General features: G+C 51.5%; 1 protein-coding gene across 5 annotated transcripts in view; it reads right to left on the bottom strand.

Annotated features, from left to right (window-relative positions):
• TBL1X (transducin beta like 1 X-linked) overlaps positions 1-19952 on the bottom strand; it is a 226544-nt gene continuing 206592 nt past the window's right edge. For 3 of the 5 annotated variants that reach the window (XM_082448103.1, XM_082448106.1, XM_082448107.1), the window contains 10 exons: positions 19617-19680; positions 19400-19497; positions 17077-17137; positions 12186-12307; positions 8658-8732; positions 8122-8249; positions 6487-6597; positions 6214-6379; positions 4394-4495; positions 1-3440 (listed from right to left, as the gene is read on the bottom strand). In XM_082448103.1, the coding sequence (XP_082304229.1) occupies positions 3414-3440; positions 4394-4495; positions 6214-6379; positions 6487-6597; positions 8122-8249; positions 8658-8732; positions 12186-12307; positions 17077-17137; positions 19400-19497; positions 19617-19680 (954 nt within the window). In that variant the 3' untranslated portion in view covers positions 1-3413. The remainder of the gene's footprint in view (positions 3441-4393; positions 4496-6213; positions 6380-6486; positions 6598-8121; positions 8250-8657; positions 8733-12185; positions 12308-17076; positions 17138-19399; positions 19498-19616; positions 19681-19952) is intronic. The other 2 variants (XM_082448104.1, XM_082448105.1) reach the window with 2 other exon arrangements.

Below are 19952 nucleotides of genomic sequence, written 5' to 3'. Positions count from 1 at the left end.
TTCTCTATCAAAATAGAGCAATTTATTCAAGACACTGAATATGATCTGTTGATTCTCTCTTGAAACAAATGAGCTACGACGCACAAGGTGATTCTCTTTCTGGGAGCGCGTGAGGGTGAGGGGCGGGGGGAGGACGAAACGGGGACCGTGTGGATGGAACAGAATCTGGAAAACGCGGACAGGAGCACATCTGGCTGCACGTCTGACACAGACAATAAAAACCGCAGAAGCCAGAATTCACAACCTCAGTGAGCGGCGGAAGGAACGATTCTGCACTTGACAAGAAACACGATTAAAAAAAAAAAAAAAAAAAAAGGTGGAACAAAAGGTTGAAAGAGAAAAATAACAAGGAACAAAAGCAGACCCTTATGTTTGACAAAGTGCACTTCACTTGGCTCCAAGATCTATTTTTAGAAAGACAAAACGAACGTCACGTTCTGGGTGTCATGCGGGGTCAGATGTGCCCCGTAGGGCGGCATCCCTTTCCCAGGTGTGCGCAGAATGAGTTCTCAGTCACGCAAACCCAACGGAAAATTTCGGGGAGGACCGTTGCGTTACTCCTGCTTTCAGAATCAAGGTCCCATTTGGTCACCGAGACTGAAGCATTTACTTCCAAGTGTTAGACGCTGTCAACGACGTCCAACGGTAACACGAGCCACGGGGCACCGATGACAGGGGTGCGTCCGCTGAGCGCTGGCTGGCAGGGTGCAGCTGGTGGGCAGCGTCCGCGGCTCAGGGACGGCTGCCGTCCTGCTGAGAGCGGGGATGGGTTTCCAGGGGCGCTGGCTGCCTCCTCGTCTTGCCTCCCTGGGGCCCCTGGGAGGCTCCTTCCCAGTGGCCGGCCGAGGACGCCAGGAATGCGGAGAGTCTGCCTTCCTCAGCCTCAGGTCACTGCCAGGCCCAGGATCAAGGCCCCGTGTCAGTGGCCTCACAGCCCTTGGCTCCAACCCGGCAACTCCCAACTGGTTCAGATTTACCAAGAGGCTAAAGTCAACACTTGGAGACCCTGGGTATTGACTGTCCGGTGAGGATCGCTGCGTGAACCGACTGTCTTCACCCGTCAGCAGGCTTTGGCTTGTCAAACACAAACTGTGTCCTGACCCTGGACAGCTGATGTCTATAGACGTGACACATTTTCATTGGGTGAGGGGGTCCAGATGGTGTTCGTCTAGATCCCCCCAAACTGCACCTCAAACCTAGTTAACTTCTTGGTGGCAGGGAATTACCAGTGTACCCGGGGATGTCTGCCATCTTCACAGATGGCAGTGGAGACTCCGGAGAACTCTGATCTTCTTAAAGGCCAAGCGTTTAGGTAACAGATCCCAAATAAAATGCTCCACTCAGACATAAACAGAGCACTTGTTGGTCTTCTACAGACGGGGCTTGAATGACTTGCAGATCCATGGAGACCCATTAATGATCCGAGAAAGATGAACGCACTCTGGCTTTGGGGGCTGGTTCCGGGACAATCCAAGTTTTGCAGGAGGGCCTGGTCTGCTCTGCCCGTTAGCTTCTGGCTCCACGGACAGACACCAGCCTCTAAGTAACATCGGGCCTTGTTGCTGGAACACACACACGGCTGCACCCTGCCTGCCACCAGCCCCCCGGGGCCCGGCCCCCTGCCCCATCCCGGCCTGTGCCTGCAGGAAGACGGATGAACCCAGAGGCCCTGTCTTCCGCTGCTTCCCCTGCTGCTAATTTAAAAGATGGGTCAGCGTCGGGTTATGACAACAAAAGTACAAAGGTCACCTGATCCAATGAAAGGAAACTCCTCTAGGAACACAAAGCCATGTTTAATTTTTTAAAAACAGTAAAAAGATTCGTTATTACAAAAAGAAAACCTTTCTCCTCCTCCGTTGCAAGAGGAAGAAACTATGAAGAGGACAGAAATTATTAGTGACAGTCTACCTACGTAATTCACCTTCAGGACCGAAAACCTCTCTCCCTGTTCGTTTTTGTCGTTATTAGACCCAGTGAGATCCTGGAGCCTCTCCCGTCAGCTGTGCAAGGACCGGCCGAGGTGCTCTTGGTGGGGGGCCCACAGGTGGCCCCGCGGCCTGAATGATGCCAGGCGGCATCCTGCTGAGTGGACGGCTGTGACGGCCCCTTCAACGCCGCTGGTCCTGGGAACGCTTCTTGGGTCCGAAGGCACGCTTCTCCAGGTCTCTCCTGCCGGCTACTATACGGTCAACACACCCTGAAAAATGGCAAGGTCGTCTTCGAGCTGGAAGGGCCCGGATTTTCCTCTCTGGCCGTAGAACAGTCCCAACGCCGACCCCAGGGCTGGCCCCTTCCCACCCAGACTCCTCACTGCCTCTCGTGAAGCTGGAAGAGAAAAAGCTACCTCAGACCCTGTCTGTGTCTTCCTAAACTTTATTTTTTTTAAAATATGAATCACACAAAGCTCTCTATGTCTGATGGCCATTTTAGGATTTTAAAATTGTTTTAACAAAAAAATATTTTTTTTTTCTCCAAAAATACTCTGGGCTCTTTCTAAGTCACTTTTTTTTTTCCTCCTGTAAAAAGTCCCCCTGCCCTGCCTTCTTACATAAAGCACTTAGTATGCGCCAAAAGTGCCCTTGAGACCTAAGATGGGAAGCGACTATGAGGAAGGGGCGGAGAGAGTGCGCGGGGGGGGGGGGGGGGGGGGGAGGGAGGGAGGGAGGGAGGGCAGGGTGAGAAAGCCCCGCCTGTCAGAGACTCTGTGAGGGGGTGATGCCAACCAAGATCACGAAGGAAGGAGAGGTGGAGGGGGCAGGCGACACCAGCAAAGAAGCAACACACCCAAAACAGTTTCCAACCTCAGACCCGAGGCCCCCAGACGACAGGATTCCAGCCCATAGAAAAACCACGGGACAAAGAGTCTAGAAAATAGAAAGTGTTGGGATTATAAAGTTGCCCATTTCATCCGTACAAACTGGTCTTTGAACATCCTTGTGAGAGTAACTGTAGTGTCCAAATTTTTAGGAAAAAAAAAAAAACCCCACCACGTGAGGAGTTCCCCACCCCCCTTTTGGTTTATCACAGCATTTTTTTTCTTTTTCTTTTTGGCACAGTTTTTTGTTTTTTTTTTTCTTTTCCTCTCAGCCATCAGAGCCTGTTCTGGATGGAAACCAAACCATGCACCGTCTAGCTGGTGGCTTCGTGCTTCCCAGGCTGAATGTTCCAGGTGGAAACCATTCTTTCCCCCCTTTGATATGACTGTGTGTATGTTTTTGTTTTAAACTTCCTGATAAAGATTACAAAAAAATAGAGACTCCTGTGGCCAGGGATGAGTTGATTTCAAAGTACACTCTAAGGTCAAGTTCGTACAGTTTTGGAGCTGACAGAATTGTGTTTGAATAGTGCTACAACCCCACACATTCACTGCTGGTCCGTTAGAATTCTCTTCTTGTTTCTAAAATATTTCATGTTTACTTTCGCAGATCTAAGACACACACCTGGAAGGAAAGAGAAAGCGCCTGTTATCTTGAGACACGACACAAGATGCCTTTAGAGCAGAGGCTGGCAAACGGCCCATGGACCAAATCCAGCCTGCCACCCACTTTTTACAAAGTTTTATTGGTACACAGTAGAGAGGGTTCAGAGCATCTCTAACGACAGGCTGACGTCTGAGCACCTGACCAACCAACCCCAGGCAAACAGGACAGAGGGCAAGAGCCAGGTCAAGGGCTATGCTAGGAACTAATGGGGTGGCCACAGCCATCGGCGGGCGTCACGGACCAGACACCGACATGGCGGGGCAGAGGGCAAATCACGCCTGAGCACACATTTGGGGGCCGGGCTGACATCCAGCCAGCCAGCCCATTGCCACCTGCCCTACAGCTCATGGCAATTCCAAGTGCAGGCATGAATCCAAAAGCTAGACATCTTAGGCGATCAACATAGGGCCACTGGGACCCCGGAGACGCGTGGAATGCAAAGTCGGGCCTTTATCACCAGAGGGCCCAGCAGGCTGGGAGCCAAGACAGGACCAAGTTTCTCAGCCTCGGCACCTGCGATACTTGGGGCTGGTCACTTCTCTCCTGTGGGCATCCCGTCCACTGCAGGAGGTTCAGCAGCAGTCCTGGCCTCCACTCACCAGATGCCAGTGGCCCCCCGACCAAAGCGGTGGCAACCAAAATGCCTCCAGACATTGCAGATGCCCTCCAGGGGCAGAATCACCCCGGTTGAGGACCACCAATTTCACCGAGAAAACGTCATTCAGGAAGCAAGAGAGACAGCTGCTCCCAGAGGCGGTGCCAGCCCAGAAGTTTCCTTCACCCACACACACTGGCTGCGGCCCTCGGAGGCCACCACAGCGCTGGAAGCCCCCGCGGCTATCAGGGGTCTGACTTCTCGTGTCTCCACCGCCGAGCCCTCCGCCCCCCAGGAAACTACGGGTGCTGCTTACGGAGCCGTCCGACGCGCTGGCGCCCACTTTGTCCCCTCGGGCGTTCCAGCACACCTCGAAGATGCCGCCGGTGCCTCGGTAGCTGTGGACGAGACTTCCGCTCTGCAAAGCAAAGCCGCCATCACTCGCGATGCAGAGCGCCGATGTGGACCCCCAGGGTGTCAGCACAGAAACTTTCAAACATAGAAGCTAACGGAATTTTCAGTGGCCGTAACGCGCCTCTCAGACCTGCTGCCACGGGGGGCATAGCTGACCTACGGCAGCCCGCGGAGTCGGCCTAAACATGTTTCAGCCGAGGTCACGCCTCCCAGGGGTCATTCCCGGGGGCCAACGACTGAGGGCGGCAGGGGGACTGAGGCAGCCAGGGAAGGAGCAAGTCAACAAGATCATACGTGGTTTTATATTTAGAGAAGTCGTCCATCTCACTGACGATTAAAGAGACCCTCAACATGTCTCAGAGAGTTCTGTGATTTATAAAAAAAATAAATAAAGGGGTAAAATGATTTGATGACTTGCTGACAGCAGGAGTTATGTAACTGATGATGTCATTTTAGAAATCCATCCATCACTATTTCCCGTGAGAGTTCCATGAATAGACCGCTACACGTTAATGTCTGTTTTCCGGGTGGCCTATCTGCAGCTGTGAGGCTGGGCTCAGCACCAGGCTGGTTTCACGTAAGGGCCACCGTCGCCTCTTGCTTACTGGGAAGACATGACCACACGAGGCGGCTCCTGGGAAGCCTGAGGTCTCAGTGGACCACCCGCGGGCCCACACCAGTTAACATGGCTCCCGTACCACCTCCCTGCACCAACCACAAGGGGGCGTGCGCTTGAGAAAGTGCATTCATCTGAACGCCACCCAGGCCTAAAGGAATCACGAAGGAGCGTGGGAATCAAGCAGGAGGGGAGGGACTTCCCTGGCGGTCCAGTGGTTAGGACTCTGCGCTTCCACTGCAGGGGGCACGAGTTCAACCCCTGGTCGGGGAACTAAGATCCCGCGTGCTGCACGGGGTGGCCAAAAAATACAAAAACAAAAGACAAAACGAAACAAAAAAAGCCCCCAAAAAACCAGGAGAGGAGAGGCCACTTCATCCATCCTGAGGCCACGCAGAATGGATCGCTGGCTGTCTGCAGTGATTCCTCCCATAGCACATTTCTCTCTTCCGTTAGCAGGAGACCCAAGAGCCCAGTATACTCAAATACCATCTCCTTTTACTTCTGTGACAGCGTAACCAACAGTGATATTCCCGCTGCTACCCAAACATAAAACACTTCCCTTCAAAAAATCAAAGTGCCATGACAACAGCCAACGAATAGTCTTCATGGCCCTTGATCTGTTCCCTGAAGAAGCTACAGGAGCTGGTGTGGAGCAGAGGCGGTCGGGGCTGGCCTCAACCCGGACGGCCGTTCCCCCGGAAAGCTCGGATGGAAGGACACTTCCGACCTAGACCTTAGTACCCACAGGGCAGCGTCTCGGGTGGGAAGATGACTGGGTTACGAGTTTCCAGGGTGACTCCTCAGGCCCAAGAGAAGGAAGTGGCAGGTGGAAGGCGTACCTGCCAAGGACTCAGAAAGAGTAATGAGTCGATGGGCGTCCCTGGCGGGGAAGACCGCCCGCCCACACGGAGCACAGGGCAGAGGGCACTGGGTCTGGGCTCCACGCGGGGAGCTGGGGTTTGTGTCAAGGCTCCGCGTCCGAGGTCAGGCATTCCTGAGCACGCACCCATTCCCTGATTGCCGTTCCGGGAGTGGGCCACCGAAAACATGACAACGGGGGCGCTCCCTCTGGAGAGGACTGGGCGGTGGGAATCGGGGGTTACCTGCGTGTTCCAGATGTGCACACACTTGTCAAAGGAGCCGCTGGCCAAGTGCTTCCCGTCGGGGCTGAAGGCTACACTGTAGACCGGCTCCTGGTGTTTGGTGAGCGTGTGGATGCAAACGCCCCGCTCCACGTCCCACAGTCGAACTGTAGAATCGAACGAAGCACTGCAGAGACGGGAGAGAAAACGTCACCACAGCACACGCGGCTTCCCGACTGCTTCCCTAAGACGCGGCACGGACAGCGGGCGCTGCTTTCCTTTCCTGGCTCTTACGTTTCGAGAGACAACAAGCGGGTACACTCTTCCTCTTCTAAAACGTGAACCAGATATACTGAAAACAAAGCCACGGTCGTAAAACAGATCTTCTCCTTCTTTTTTTGGGTGCTGTTATGAGGGAAACAAATTGACATCCACACTCATTTGTCTGTGCGTTTTTCTAAGATATGAATGATATGTACTTTTGTATTCACTACATTTTCTAAAGTGCTCCCACAACTTACAACACAACATCTATCGTTGCCAACTAAAATAATGCTGAGAGCCGTATTTGGGGAAATAGCAAACTGAGCGAATACAGAATTAAAATATAATCGCATCCCAATACACAATTGCACTCCTGGGAGCTGCAAATTTTAGTAATTTCCAAATTTGAAAGAAGAGTACACAGCACAAAGATGCTTTACCCGGCATTCCTTCTCTCTGCAGGGACTTACAGGCAGCAGCGTGTCCCTGTACGCTTGTTAACTAGAAGGACCACTTACGCTCGTTAATGGGAGCCACGCGATACAAAGCACCTTCCAAGTTATAAAAAAAAGGAGAAAAGATAGCGTTCTGTATCCTAGACATTTAAGTGGATTTCAGGACAATTACTTGAAATAAGAGAGTAACGGCCTTGGTGTTTTTCTGGATCGGCCTTTTTAGCTGATGTGGGACTTCAGTCCAGTGTTTTCTAAGAGATGGCCTGGGGTCGGTCCTTTAAGTAACAAGAGTCCTTGCTGCCTGGCGAGGCCGCCCGCCCCACGGCTACACAGCAAAGACGGAGGGCTCTCCCTCATTCATAGGAGGGCCGTGCCACCTGCCACTTCCCCCCACAACCCTGCTCTCTGCAGCTATACAGAACAAACCCACTGCTGCTTCCTGGCAGGGAAACATTCCTTCCAAGCCTGGTCTTTCCCAGGCTAAACAAACACCCACGCTTTGTTGGCTCATGGTCTCCGGACCCCTAAGTAATCCGAAAATTCAGCCTCAGGATTTCTTTAGTTTGTTCTTCTAAAGGCTCGCGTTAAAATATCATACTGGGATTGGAACATTATATCCTGCATGGGGTCCGATGACAAGTCTGCTGACCGCAGCCTAGGTGATGTAGTTCTGCGGAGGCCACTGTGGTGACGTATAACCACTCTTCTCAATTCTGGCATCTGACTGACTAGCCACTCCTCTGCCTCCAATGCTGGTGTCTTAGGGGGTTCACTCTATAAACAGTTAGGTCAGATCTGGCTGCGGCTGGGGAGACGTTATCACCATTCAGCATTCTCACCACCTGCAGCTCCAAGTTGAACCAAGCACACCAAGCCCAAGGTCCAAGCTGAATTGTTTCCTTTCTCCATCAGGAAAGCAAAGTGCCGGGAGCCTGGACATATACTGATTCCTCCCACCAGCCTCATGGTTAAGACCGTCCTTACCTCAAGTTAGCCGTCACGTGATAATTTGTATCTTGGGGCCCTTTCAAAATCAGCCGCCTCTCCATTTACTTTGGAAGGGCGTAAACACATTTGGAAGACAACTTGGCAATATTTTCTGGGCTCCCTGGATATGAATAACTTTTACCGGCCATGTTGCTGGCTCAGCCGCAGTGAGCAAGGTTGCTTTCAGGAACCGAGACCGGGCTGAGGGCTGTCTTCCCTTTACCTTGCTAGCATGATGCTGGAGTTTGGGTTGCTGGTGGCTGGCCCGGTGGGACTCCACTTTATGGTATATATCTCTTTGCTGTGAGCTTGAAGGTCATGGACACACGTATCCTGCTTCATACTCCAGATCTAGAGAACACGTTGGGAACAAGGTGAGCAACAGCTGCTTCTCCCACCGGGGGAGCTTCACCACCATCCATCCCTGCTGGGAGCGTTCCTTAGGTTCCTGCCTTTGGGAAGCTCACGCCCAGTGCGGTGGGCAGCCGGCAAACTGGCCAGCAGAGGGGCCGGCCGAACACCAAGGGGCGCCCATGAGAAAGGCCGCGGGAAGGGAAGGCTGCTCGGCAGGACCCTTGACTGATACGCAGGAGGTCACTGCAGGACAGTGACCTGTCATTTGCAAAGAGGGAAGGTGACAGAGGTGGGAACAGTGCTCGGAACAGAACATCCAGCTGAAGGAGCAGTGAATGCTAAGACCAGCATTGAGTACAGGGGGTCGTCTGGGGTCAAACGGCCCAGCCTTTTAGAATGCTTTACCTTTAACGTCATGTCATCAGAGCAGGATGCTAGCAACATCCCAGAAGGATCCCATTTGATGGCATTGACCTCATTCTGAAAGAGAGCAAAGGGTTTCAAAAAGAAAGGCAGGCCTGGGAGTAGTAACATAGCCTTCCAGCAGGGGGAAGGAGCGCGCTGTCCTCTGCAGAAAGCCTACCTGCATCCCCCCTGGATAGAAAAGAACACACCCCAGAGCGCGTGCATATTCCCCTTTGCCTCACCCCGCCTGCCTTGCTCATTTATACAAAACGCACGGGCCGTATGCCACACATAACCAGCCACCCTCATCTTATTTCTCTAAGGAAAAAAAAAAAAAAAAATCACAAGTAGGAAGGAAGCCAAATGAATTTACACAGAGTAAGGGCAGCACATAAAACCAGGAAGACCAGTGAGTTATTTTAAAGCTGATTGGAAAGTCATTTTCCTGCTCACTCTTAATACAGCAGCTACCTGCTCTGTCTAAATCTGTCAGGACATCTCTCTTTTGGTGCTGAGTGGAGGAGGAGGAAACGTAAAGAAGCAAGGTTACCAGAGGGGTAACTCAGGCCCAAGACGATGTGACCTGAACACACACATGCAGACGAGCACAGCTTACTTGGCTATTTCCAGAGCAAACAGCCAAGTAAACAGAATGCTGTAACTCGGCACATATGGAAAGCTCTGGCAGGCAGGCCAGTGTGCAATGTGGACCGGGGGCAGGCGCAGAAAGGAACAAGGCTGCAGGCAGCCTTCTGGTTCTGGGGACCAGGGGACCTCGAGCCTAAATCCTGGAGGACGAAGGCAAATGCTCCCGTGGGCAAGGGAGCCGCCTGCAGCTGAGTGGAGGCGGGGAATGATGTGCCCAGCGGGGTGGGCCGGGGAGAGATGGCGGGAGCCAGCCGCGGGTCTCGGGCCTCCCGTTTCTAGTAGGGGGACCGTGGCGCCCTGTCCCGTTCTCTCGTGCCTGTTGCTCCAGCCTAACAATTAACTCATTTCACACTCATAATTAACTTCCCAATTAATCCCATGCTGCTAAGTGCTCTGGTTTGGATGATAAATTGTACTGGTCACGCTACTTGCTAAGGGCACTGAGTGTTGAACGGTGCGAGACAGGGAGGGATAAGTGCGTCTGTGCTCCATGTGGTACCCGTGGTGGAAGGCCCAGAAAAAAGGGAGGCATTGGAGCCTGCAGTACAAGGAGCAGGCCTGTGGGTGAGCCAGGGAGGTCGAGGAGGTCGGACTGAGTGTGTGTGCACAGGCAAGCGGACCCAGGAGGACACCAAGAGAAGCGGTGCCTGGTGAGAGGTGCAGACCAGGGACAAGGGCAGCGTGGGTGGCTCTGAGTGTAACTGCTGAGAATAGAACCCGAGGGTACATCTCCAAGGGCCTGCCTGCAAGAGGGAGCTGGTGCCCACTGACTGTCCCCAGTCGAACCCCCTCCCACCTTCCAGGGTGAAAGTGGACTTTCCTCTCCCTCCCTCTGCAGCCCAAGTCACAATTCCCAGAAAGCATCCAGGAACGGCTCACAGGGTCTCGGGAAGAAATCAGCTCGACTACATTTAGCTCATAGCTTGTGTGCAATGATGGGTTGCAATGAGACCCGTTTAAAGAGCCAGGTGGTGCGATGGCATGCAAGTCCCAAACGGGTCAGCTGGAAAGTCACAAAGATTTCCTAGTAAAAGCTCGGGGACAGTCTAGGAGTAGAGGAGAAATAAGTTTAGGTCAGAAAAATTAAAAAAGAAGGGTCTGTTTATAGCCACGACAAGATGTTAACAGGACAATTGCTCCCTGGGCTCTGAAAGAACCTTCTTTTGGAAGCAGGGACCTGTAGGGACAGAAGCTGGAAAAAGTGGGTACTAAGGAGACGGGCAAGTGCCAAGGACAATGCAGTTTATGTCAGGTAAGTTAGTGGCAAGGGATGCTGTGAGTCAAAGGTGGGGAGCAGTGCAGGTGTGAGGTGCTCAAAGCCAACAGGTCCTCCAGGAGGACCAGGGTAGAGGCGGGGGCGTTGCACACGAGAGGGACCTGCCAGGGGAAGGCTGTGAAGAGCCTCATGGGCTATGCTGGGGAATCTGATGATACATCCAAAGAGGACAAAAATGCTAATTTGAAAAGACACACGCACCCCAATGTTCACAGCAGCGTTACTCACAATAGCCAAGACATGGAAGCAACCTAAGTGTCCATCAATCATCAATAGATGAATGGATAAAGAAGATGTGGCACACACACACACACACACACACACACACACACACAGAATACTACTCGGACAAGAAAAGAATGAAATTCTGCCACTGGCAACAACATGAACTTGGAGGGTATTATGCTTAGTAAACTAAGTCAGACAAATATCGTATGCTATCACTTATATGTGGAATCTAAAAAAATACAACAAACTAGTGAATATAAGAAAAAAGAAGCAGACTCACAGATACAGAGAACAAGGTAACGGTTATTGCTGGGGAGAGGGAAGGGGGAGCGGGGCAAGACAGGGGTAGGGGATTAAGAGGTACAGACTATTATGTATAAAATAAATAAGCTACAAGGATATATTGTACAGTACAGGGAATATACCCAATATTTTATAATAACTATAAATAGATTATAATCTTTAAAAATTTGAATTGCTATGTTGTACACCTGAAATTTACATAATATTGTAAATCAACTATACCTCGATAAAAAAATTAATTAAAAAAAGGAATTCAGTGAGAAGTCAGGTGGTGTCTGAGTTTCTTGGATTGAATGTTGATGTTTTCCACCAAATTTAGGAAAATTTGGCAAAATCATTGTTTCAAATAATTTTTCTGTTCCATTCTCTTTTTTTCTCTCTCCATTACACATATATGCTAGAGTGCTTCATACTGTCTCGTAGGTCACTAAGCCTCTATTCATTTGTTCAATCGTTTACCAATTCTTCAAATTGGCTAGTTTCTATGATCTCTCTTCAGGTTTACTAACCTTATTTCTGCAATCTCTCCACCATCCATTAACATTTTCACTTCAGACACTCTACCTCTCAATTCTGAGATTTCCACTTGACTGTTTTAAGAACAGTTTTCCTTCCTCTGCTGCCCTTCCCCATCTGTTCACTCATTACAAACAGCCTTTCCTTTATGTCCTCATATAGTCTAATAATAGCTACTTTAAAGTCTTTCCTGCAAAATCCAACATCTGGCTCATCTCAGGCCACTTTTTTTTTTTTACACTGCCTGCCCAGATGGGATACCTGGGTTAGCCGATCACCTGAGATGGCTACAACAGCCCCAGGAGCAATGGGCCCCAGCTGGATACCTGGGTTAGCCGATCACCTGAGATGGCTACAACAGCCCCAGGAGCAATGGGCCCCAGATGGATACCTGGGTTAGCCCATCACCTGAGATGGCTACAACAGCCCCAGGAGCAATGGGCTGCAGAGAACTGGTCTGCAGTCACGGTGCCCTTTAACCCCTGGCACAGAGCAGCCGCTCCCGCCTCCCGGCGCCTGCGCGTGAACCTCAGCCCGCAGTCAGAAGTCGCACTCACCGTGTGCCCCTGGAACGTCTTGACCGGGCGGTCAGAGCCGAGTCTGCAGACGTGGATGCACATGTCTGTGCTACAGGAGGCGAAGGCAGTGTTGTTCTGCCAATCCACGTCGAGGGCAGGGGCTGTGGAGCAGCACATGGTCAGGGGGGACACGCGCAGTCAGCAGCTGTGCACACAGCTCAGGAGGCTTGGCAGAAGTAACAGCACAGCCAAGAGGCCTAAGGACAAGGTAAAGCCGCACCCCCAGTGTGAACTCAGCCTCCGTCCCTCGCAGACCGTGAAGTCTGTCCTTCACATCTGCAGGGATGACCAGAGGCCTGCAGAGAGAGACCCTGCGACGCCGCAGGTGCCAGAAGCACACAGCCGCTCGCTCCCCCGGCACAGGTGAGACAGGGCCGGCGAGAAGCACGCCGCCTGCTCCGGCACCTTGCCGCTCCCAGGAATATCACTGTGCTGGGCTGAGTGGATACAGAGGAGAGGAAAAAGATTTCACACCCTCTGTTCAAGGTATCCGCACTGAGAAAATCTCCCACAGGGAATTCCCCGGTGGTCCAGCGGTTAGGACTCTGTGCTCTCACTGCCGAGGGTCCGGGTTCGATCCCTGGCCGGGGAACTGAAATCCCACAGGCCACGTGCCGCGGCCCAAAAAAGTCCCCCACCACACAATTAATGCATTCCACCAACTGGAGGATGCTTATTGTTGACAAGAACCCCTGAGGGAACACAAGTGACCTTATGATGAACACTGCCTCTGGCTCCTGGGCCTTTCTCAGGGGCAAGCGGCTCCAAGACCTCTGTGAGTTTGCGGGGATGGTGACGCCCTCTTCCCTTCTCCCAACCTCCCCGGGAGACTACTCAGCATCTTTGTTCTCTCCACACACTTCCTTGCTTCTGGGCAAACAGAGGGTTAAGTCCTGCAAGCCCCTGGTGAGATCTTCATCGACAGATCGGTCCCTAACCGTGTCCCACGTGTGTTTCTTACAGGCAGGTCAGCACTGAATTGGGAGAAGAATCCAGCTTCCTCAGGATACGCTAACTCGGACTGTCCCCTCCCGTGCTCAGCCTTCAGGTAAGAGGTGCGCCCGTGCACACGCGCCAGCCTTCCACAGCTGCAGGGCTGGATCCCCTTAGCTCCCCTGTCCAGCTCTGTCCCCACACAGAGGCTACGGGTGGGAGGATCTGGCCGGGACGCAGCACTGGCTTTTTCAACAACCCAGGGCGCGCATCTCTGTGCGTCACACCCCCTGCGGAGCGGTTCAGCACGGGCCCTTGGTTTCTGCTGCATTTCCCACGCGTGCCCAGTGGAACAAAGGAACCGGATCCACTTGGTCAGAAGCATGCTCCTGGGAGCCAGAGAGCAAAGAGCAAAGCCGCAGCTGCTCCCGTTTACGACACTACACGAGCCAAATCACGAACTCCTGGGCCAGCCTCTGCAGTGGGGTGTGCAATTAAGACGCCTGGAAGAGCGACAATCTGGTGGGCGTTTCAGGGGATGGTGACCAGCACCTGGCCGTAAGAATTAACGTGCGCTGAACCCCTGCCATCTCAACAGAGGATGCTCTGTACTCAGGTTCTGGCCCCATTCTGCATCGATGGTGCTGCCAGGACCCTGCCCTCCCCCCAGGAGCTCACCATCCAGTGTGGGCGGGGACAGGTAACAGGGCTAAGCTATTCTGGGGGTCTGCGTGGCCTCCCTGCCCACACTTGGCCAATGATGTTTGACCGTCAGCAGCACTCTAGGTGCAGCCAAGCATTACTTCACTTTAAAAAAAAAAAAAAACTTTTAATTTTGAAATGCTCACAGAATCACAGGACGCTGCGAAGATGTAACAGAGAGGCCCCACGTTGTACCCTTCCCCCACTGGTGGCACTTTATGCCCCTACAGTACAACGCCCAGACCCAGAAGGTGAATGGGCGCCATGTGTGCAGTGCTGTACTGCTTGATCACACGCGCAGGCCTGTGTAACGACCACCGCAGTCGAGATCCAGAACCCTGTTCCATCACCACGAGGACCTCCCTGTGCCACGTCATCAGCACACCACGCCCTCCCTGGACCACCCCTGAACTCTGGCTCCACATCTAAAATTTCATCGTTTCGAGAATGTTACGTAAATGGCATCATCCAGCAGGTGACCCTTGGAGACTGGCTTTTTCCACGCAGCAGAAACCCCTTGAGAACCTATCCAAGCCGTCGTGTGTTATTGATAGTCTATTGGTAACCTGTTCCTTGTCACTGCTGAGCGGTGGAACACCGTTAGGCTCTGAGCTAACACTTCCTGCTGATGGTGAACAGCTGACGCCCCCCACCAGGCCTTCATGACGAACACCTACGGGGCAAGGCAGTTTCACAGATCTACCCACCAAATGCTAAGGAAAGGTGCCCCTACCGCTCTCCCTGCCTGTGCTTCATCCTGAAAAACAGCACCCTTTCTTTTCTTCCATCTTGGACAGTCTCTACCACACCACTTGACACTACAAAGAAAGAGCAAATAACACACGGAGCTTCCCGACCCAGCAATGGGATATGGGTCGACCTCATGGGCAGCAGAACTGCAGGTGAGAAGCTCTCTCAGGACACAAGAGACATGTGGTCTGTGGGATGGAAAGCCATTCCATGGACCTTGGGAATGCTCTGGGAATATTATATTCCACTGGAAGACTTGGTACACGAACTCTTAAGATAAAACTGTTAGACGAACCTTACTGATGGCTATTTTGGGCAAATCATTCTCTGAAAAACAGAAGCCAGAGCTCTCTTCATTACAGATATTCTCCCATCACATGAGCACAGAAGTCAGCACACCTGGTGTTCTACGACTCTGCCCTGTCACTGCATCCCTCCTGACAACAAAGGTAGGGACGGTCTCGGGATTTATGCCAAGCACGATGGAAACCCACCAGACTCACTTGCTTTGGTCTGCAGAGTCTACAGCATAGGTGTCTGACATGGAGATGACACACACAGATCAAAACCTGGAGACCGGGTTGCCAGGGACCGGGGAAAGCGGGAATGGAGAGTGAGTTCTTCATGGGTAAGGGGTCTCCTTATGGGATGACAGAAATACTGTGGAGCTAGACAGTGGTGAATGCTTTGTATATGCTGCCCGCTCCAAACACACACACACACACAGAGGCGTGCACACACACACACACACACAGGCACATACACACACACAGATACACACACACACAGGCACATACACACACAGACACAGACACACGCAGACACAGACACACACAGACACACACAGACACACACACAGACACACACACACACAGACACAGGCTGGGATGCCAAGCTGCCTGCTCTTGAAGCCCTGTCCGTTTCCTGGTGGGGAAATACATTCTATTAAATGTTCACCAACTTCCACGTCATCAACGGTGTCAGACTAAAGCAATAAGAAAGTTCACCGGCAGCCCCAGCAGGTGTCCCCGGTGTGGTCCCAAGGACAGCCGTGGAAGAGATGGCTGCCTCTGCAGGGTGGCGGGTGCACCCCGGCGCCTCCCGGGTCTGCCTCCGTCAGGAGGGAACGGCGTGCCGCGTGGAGTGATGGACGCTGGCGTCCACGCATTCGTCTCAGTCGTGTCAAGGCCTTGTCGGGACCTTTCCTCATAGTCTGCTCCCTGCAGGACCGCGTCCCCCGCGTGGAGCCCTCCCTGGGCACGGAGGAGATGCACCGCCTGGGGGAGGTCTCGGGGCCAGTCCTCTGGTCCAGACCATCACCAGGCACCCAGACATACCCAGCAGGAAAGGCCCTCTGATCCCCTCCTAAACACTGTCTCGGGGCCACCTGACACAGTAAACGTTCACCCTGTACACTCAGCGATTCCCTCTCAATGGAGGCGACGCCTCCGCGAAGGGAAGCGGCATCTACTCCCTGCTGTCAACTTCAAGCCAGCTTCTCCTAACAGTTCATTAGTTTCCATCTCTGTCCTAAGGTGAGAGACCACATCTCACAACAGGACTGGGTCACACGGAACACGAAGCATCAGGTGGGAATCTGGGAACCTGGACCCCCTAGACCCCTGGCTGCCCCACGTGGCCTGGTGAGGACCCCACACGCACAGACACGTGCGTGGTCGAGAGCAGCAGCTACACGTCCGTGCGGGCAAGACCACTGCAGGCCCGACACTGCTCCCTGTAGGAAGGCTTGGCGGCAAGGATGGCGTTGGCCCGCGTCCGGGAATTCGGACTTCCCACCGTGCCCTAACTGGTAAGAACAGCTTCTGTGCTTCCACCGTCTGTGCAAACAACGTGGTTTATACTGAATCCCACGCTCCTCCTGGGAGTGAAGAATTCGGGTGCAGGCGGGCATAGGGTGCCTACTAACCAGAAATGCTAGGCACCGGGCTCTGCTGACTTTACACGACCTTTCACACGCACGATCACCGCTTGCTTCTGGGGGAACCCAGCATGTCCTACGCAACTCCATCGGAAGACAACCTTTGGAAGGTCTGGATCTCACCCCATGTGCCTTTGCCCTCTGCTGACATTGCTTTGTATCCTTTTACTGTAATACATCTGAGCTATGAATTCAACTGCACGCCCTGGGAGTCCTCCCGGGTGAACTGCCGATGCTGGGCGAGGCCTTGGGGACGCCCCCGACACAGCGCCCTTGGGGCAGCAGCAGAAAGGAGCCCGCACCAGGTCTGGGGCTGGTTCGCCGCTTTGTCTTTAAACTTTTGAGCAAACGAGCGCTGAGGGTATCCGTATGTTGGAGACCTCAAGAGCAGTGCTTCCTGTGAGAAGGGTTTCCTCCCTACCAGCTGTATTCCGTGCACGCCATCCTCTAAGCATTCACCATTACTTTAAGGGACACTTCCTAGGACTCTGAATTATTATTTTTGAATGACAAAGAATAAAAAGGGAAATTTTGAAAAATACTCACCGGAATGAAACGGAAACTGCTGTTTGGCCTCTCCTGTGTGGGCATCCCAAATTATTGTTGTCTGTGCTCCGCAAAAAAAAAAAAAAAAAAAGTTAGTTACTATTCTTCTTGCAAAGTTTTCTCTAGAAAAATTTATGATACAAGAAAATGCAGTGAGCCCCTCTTTTTTCTAAAGCAGCACTGTCCAATAAACGGTATATAAATAGCATGCAAGTCACACAGAAAGTTTAAAATTTTCAGTCACCACACTAAAAAATTAAAAAAGAAACCAGTAAAACTAATTTTAACAATAAAGTTTATTTCACTCCAGCATGGCGAAAATATTATCATTTCAACATAAGATCAATATACTCGTATCAACAAGATATTTGGCATTCTCCTTTTCACCCGTGTCTTTGGAATCCAGGGTGTGTCTTACACTTAACGACCCAGATGGTCACACTCATGAAGTTGGCCACACGCGCTGGTTACTCCACCAGACACAGCAGCTGTAACTGATACTCGCAAAACTACCAGTTTTGGTGGGAAATCCCCCGTCTCCCCAAACATGAAAAACTACTGAAAAAACTGTAACGATAAACACCTTTTTGGCACTTTTCCCAATGAAAAGCTGCAGAAAGGGGTATTTCTGAAAATTCCCCTGACCGTCACTCCATGAATTGGGATCACTAGACAGAGTAGAGAATTGGGTTACACTGGGGTCTGGCACTGATTTATTGGTCTATATATAAGGAGAAAAAAAAAAAATGATCTCCTCCCCGGAAAACAAAGTAAATCACAAATGCTTATGAACGTACTAATGTTGGGAGACACTTAGGCAAGAAGCCATCTGGTAGCTCGATGAAGACCACTGGAATTAGTTCTTAATCAACTGGAATTTTCAACTGAATTGGAACCTTTACACCTCCCTATCAATGACGTTTAATAAAGATTTTACTTTAAGAAGAACTAGTTCTATTTTGTATCAACAGCAGTAATTTTCAGAGGAAATACTCGGAGCAATGAGTATCTTTGAAACTTTCGGCCAGCTCTAGACCAATTAACAATTTTTTTTTTTTGGGTCGTGCCGCAGAGCTTATATAGGATCTTAGCTCCCCGACCAGGAACTGAACCCGGGCCCTTGGCAGCGAAAGTGTGGAGTCCTAACCACTGGGCTGCCAGGGAATTCCCAACAATTTTTTGTTTGATGGAGTATAACTTTTTTCTTAATTGAGCCACTCACAAATCTGGCAAGGCAGAGAACATACAAACCCTTTCACAATTCTGATACAGTTTCACATACTACATCAATAACTGTAACAACTTGTTGATGTTTTAACCTTAACTATACACTGGGCAAAAGAAAGTATTCCTTACACAAAAGCTTTCAAGAAACTGAAATACATTTTAGCCACTTTGGGTTAAGCACGGCACTGAAGGTCAAAGCCAACATCCCTAAATTACATTTCCTCCCCGAGAATATATCACTTTACAGAACATGACTATTATTCCTGCCATGGTTGACTAATCACGGCAGATAGTGTCTGACTCAGAGGCTACTAGAATTCCAAATGTGCATTTCCACTAACCATCCAGCTCATCGCCCGGTAGAAACAGACGATAATCAGGCAGAAAATCCAAAATGATTGTAAAAACCGGCCTCAGGGGCAGGGAGGAGATGAAGATGGAAAGAACTCTCTGGAGGAGTGTGAAAGTTAAAGGGCAGCTGTTATTGGCGTCCAGGGCCTGAGTTCCAGTCCGACTTTATACCAATGTGTCCCGAGGCAAAGTAGTGAAGTTCCCTGGGGCTCCATTTCCCCCTGTGTGAAAAGGGCCGCATCATCCCAGTGAGCCCAGCCCCTCGCGTGGGTGTCTACCTTACTCCTGCTCTCAGGGAAGCCTGCGGTCTACAGCGCGAAGCAACAAGTCGTCAGATTAGGAAAACAGAAGCCTGGGGAGAGAAAACCGTTTGTGTTCCTAAAATCACTCTGGGGGGTGTCAGTTTATGCAGAGGACACACCACGCCAGTGAGCTTCTTCAAGCAGCGGACACACGCAATTTGGGGATTTTCTTCTTTCGTCAGTGAACTATGAACCTCAAAGTGAAAGGTGTGACGGGCGGGGGGAGAGCTTTGATAAAGGTCTGTAGAGCAGTCTACAGTACATTAAGACACGATGTGCTATAAATGAACACTAAGATCAAAACCACAGAAACAAAACAGATCCTTCTGATTTCTTAACGGGAGGCAGATTTCTCAGAATTCATAGAAAGCATGATGTTATCTGAGATTCAACACAAATAAGCATCTACAGATCACAGCAATGTATCTTAAGCAAACACTCACTTTGTCTACTCCAGCACTCAAAATGTAATTCCCCTTCTTGTTCCATTTCAAGGCAAAGATGGGGCCTTTATGTTGGCCCAAGGTGCTGGCCAGGTTACCTGGTAGGTAAAACACAAACACAGCAAGCAGGGTGACTTCCGAGCCTCGGTCTGTTCACCGGATGATGACCAACCAAGCGCCTCCTCTCCGACCCCAACGCAAGGGAGTCAGGACTTACCGTCTTCCGTCCATATTCTCGCAAAACCATCATAGGAACCTGTAGCCAACAGTGTGCCGTCACTCTGCAGGCCAGGGAGAAACACAGACCAACAGAAACAGCTTAGTAGAGGCAGCACTGAAGAAGAGCCCCTCACGTTATCCCCGGGCCGGAGCACCCGACGTCAACATCAGGCTCCCAGTCACGACTCGCCAGTCACGCTGGCCTACTTTAGCTCGCACCGCCCTTCAAGTAAAATGTGAGACAAAACGGCCTCCCTGCATACAACGATCGCGGAGGCGAGGGGGCAAGGGAAACACACTGCAACCCCTCACCACTGAGGACGTCCATAAAAAC

Source organism: Balaenoptera physalus (assembly GCF_965194825.1).
Source record: "Balaenoptera physalus genome assembly, chromosome: Y".
NCBI classification, from domain to species: Eukaryota; Metazoa; Chordata; class Mammalia; order Artiodactyla; family Balaenopteridae; genus Balaenoptera; species Balaenoptera physalus.
Note: the sequence above shows the minus strand (reverse complement) of the source record. Positions and strands in the feature narration are given on the sequence as shown.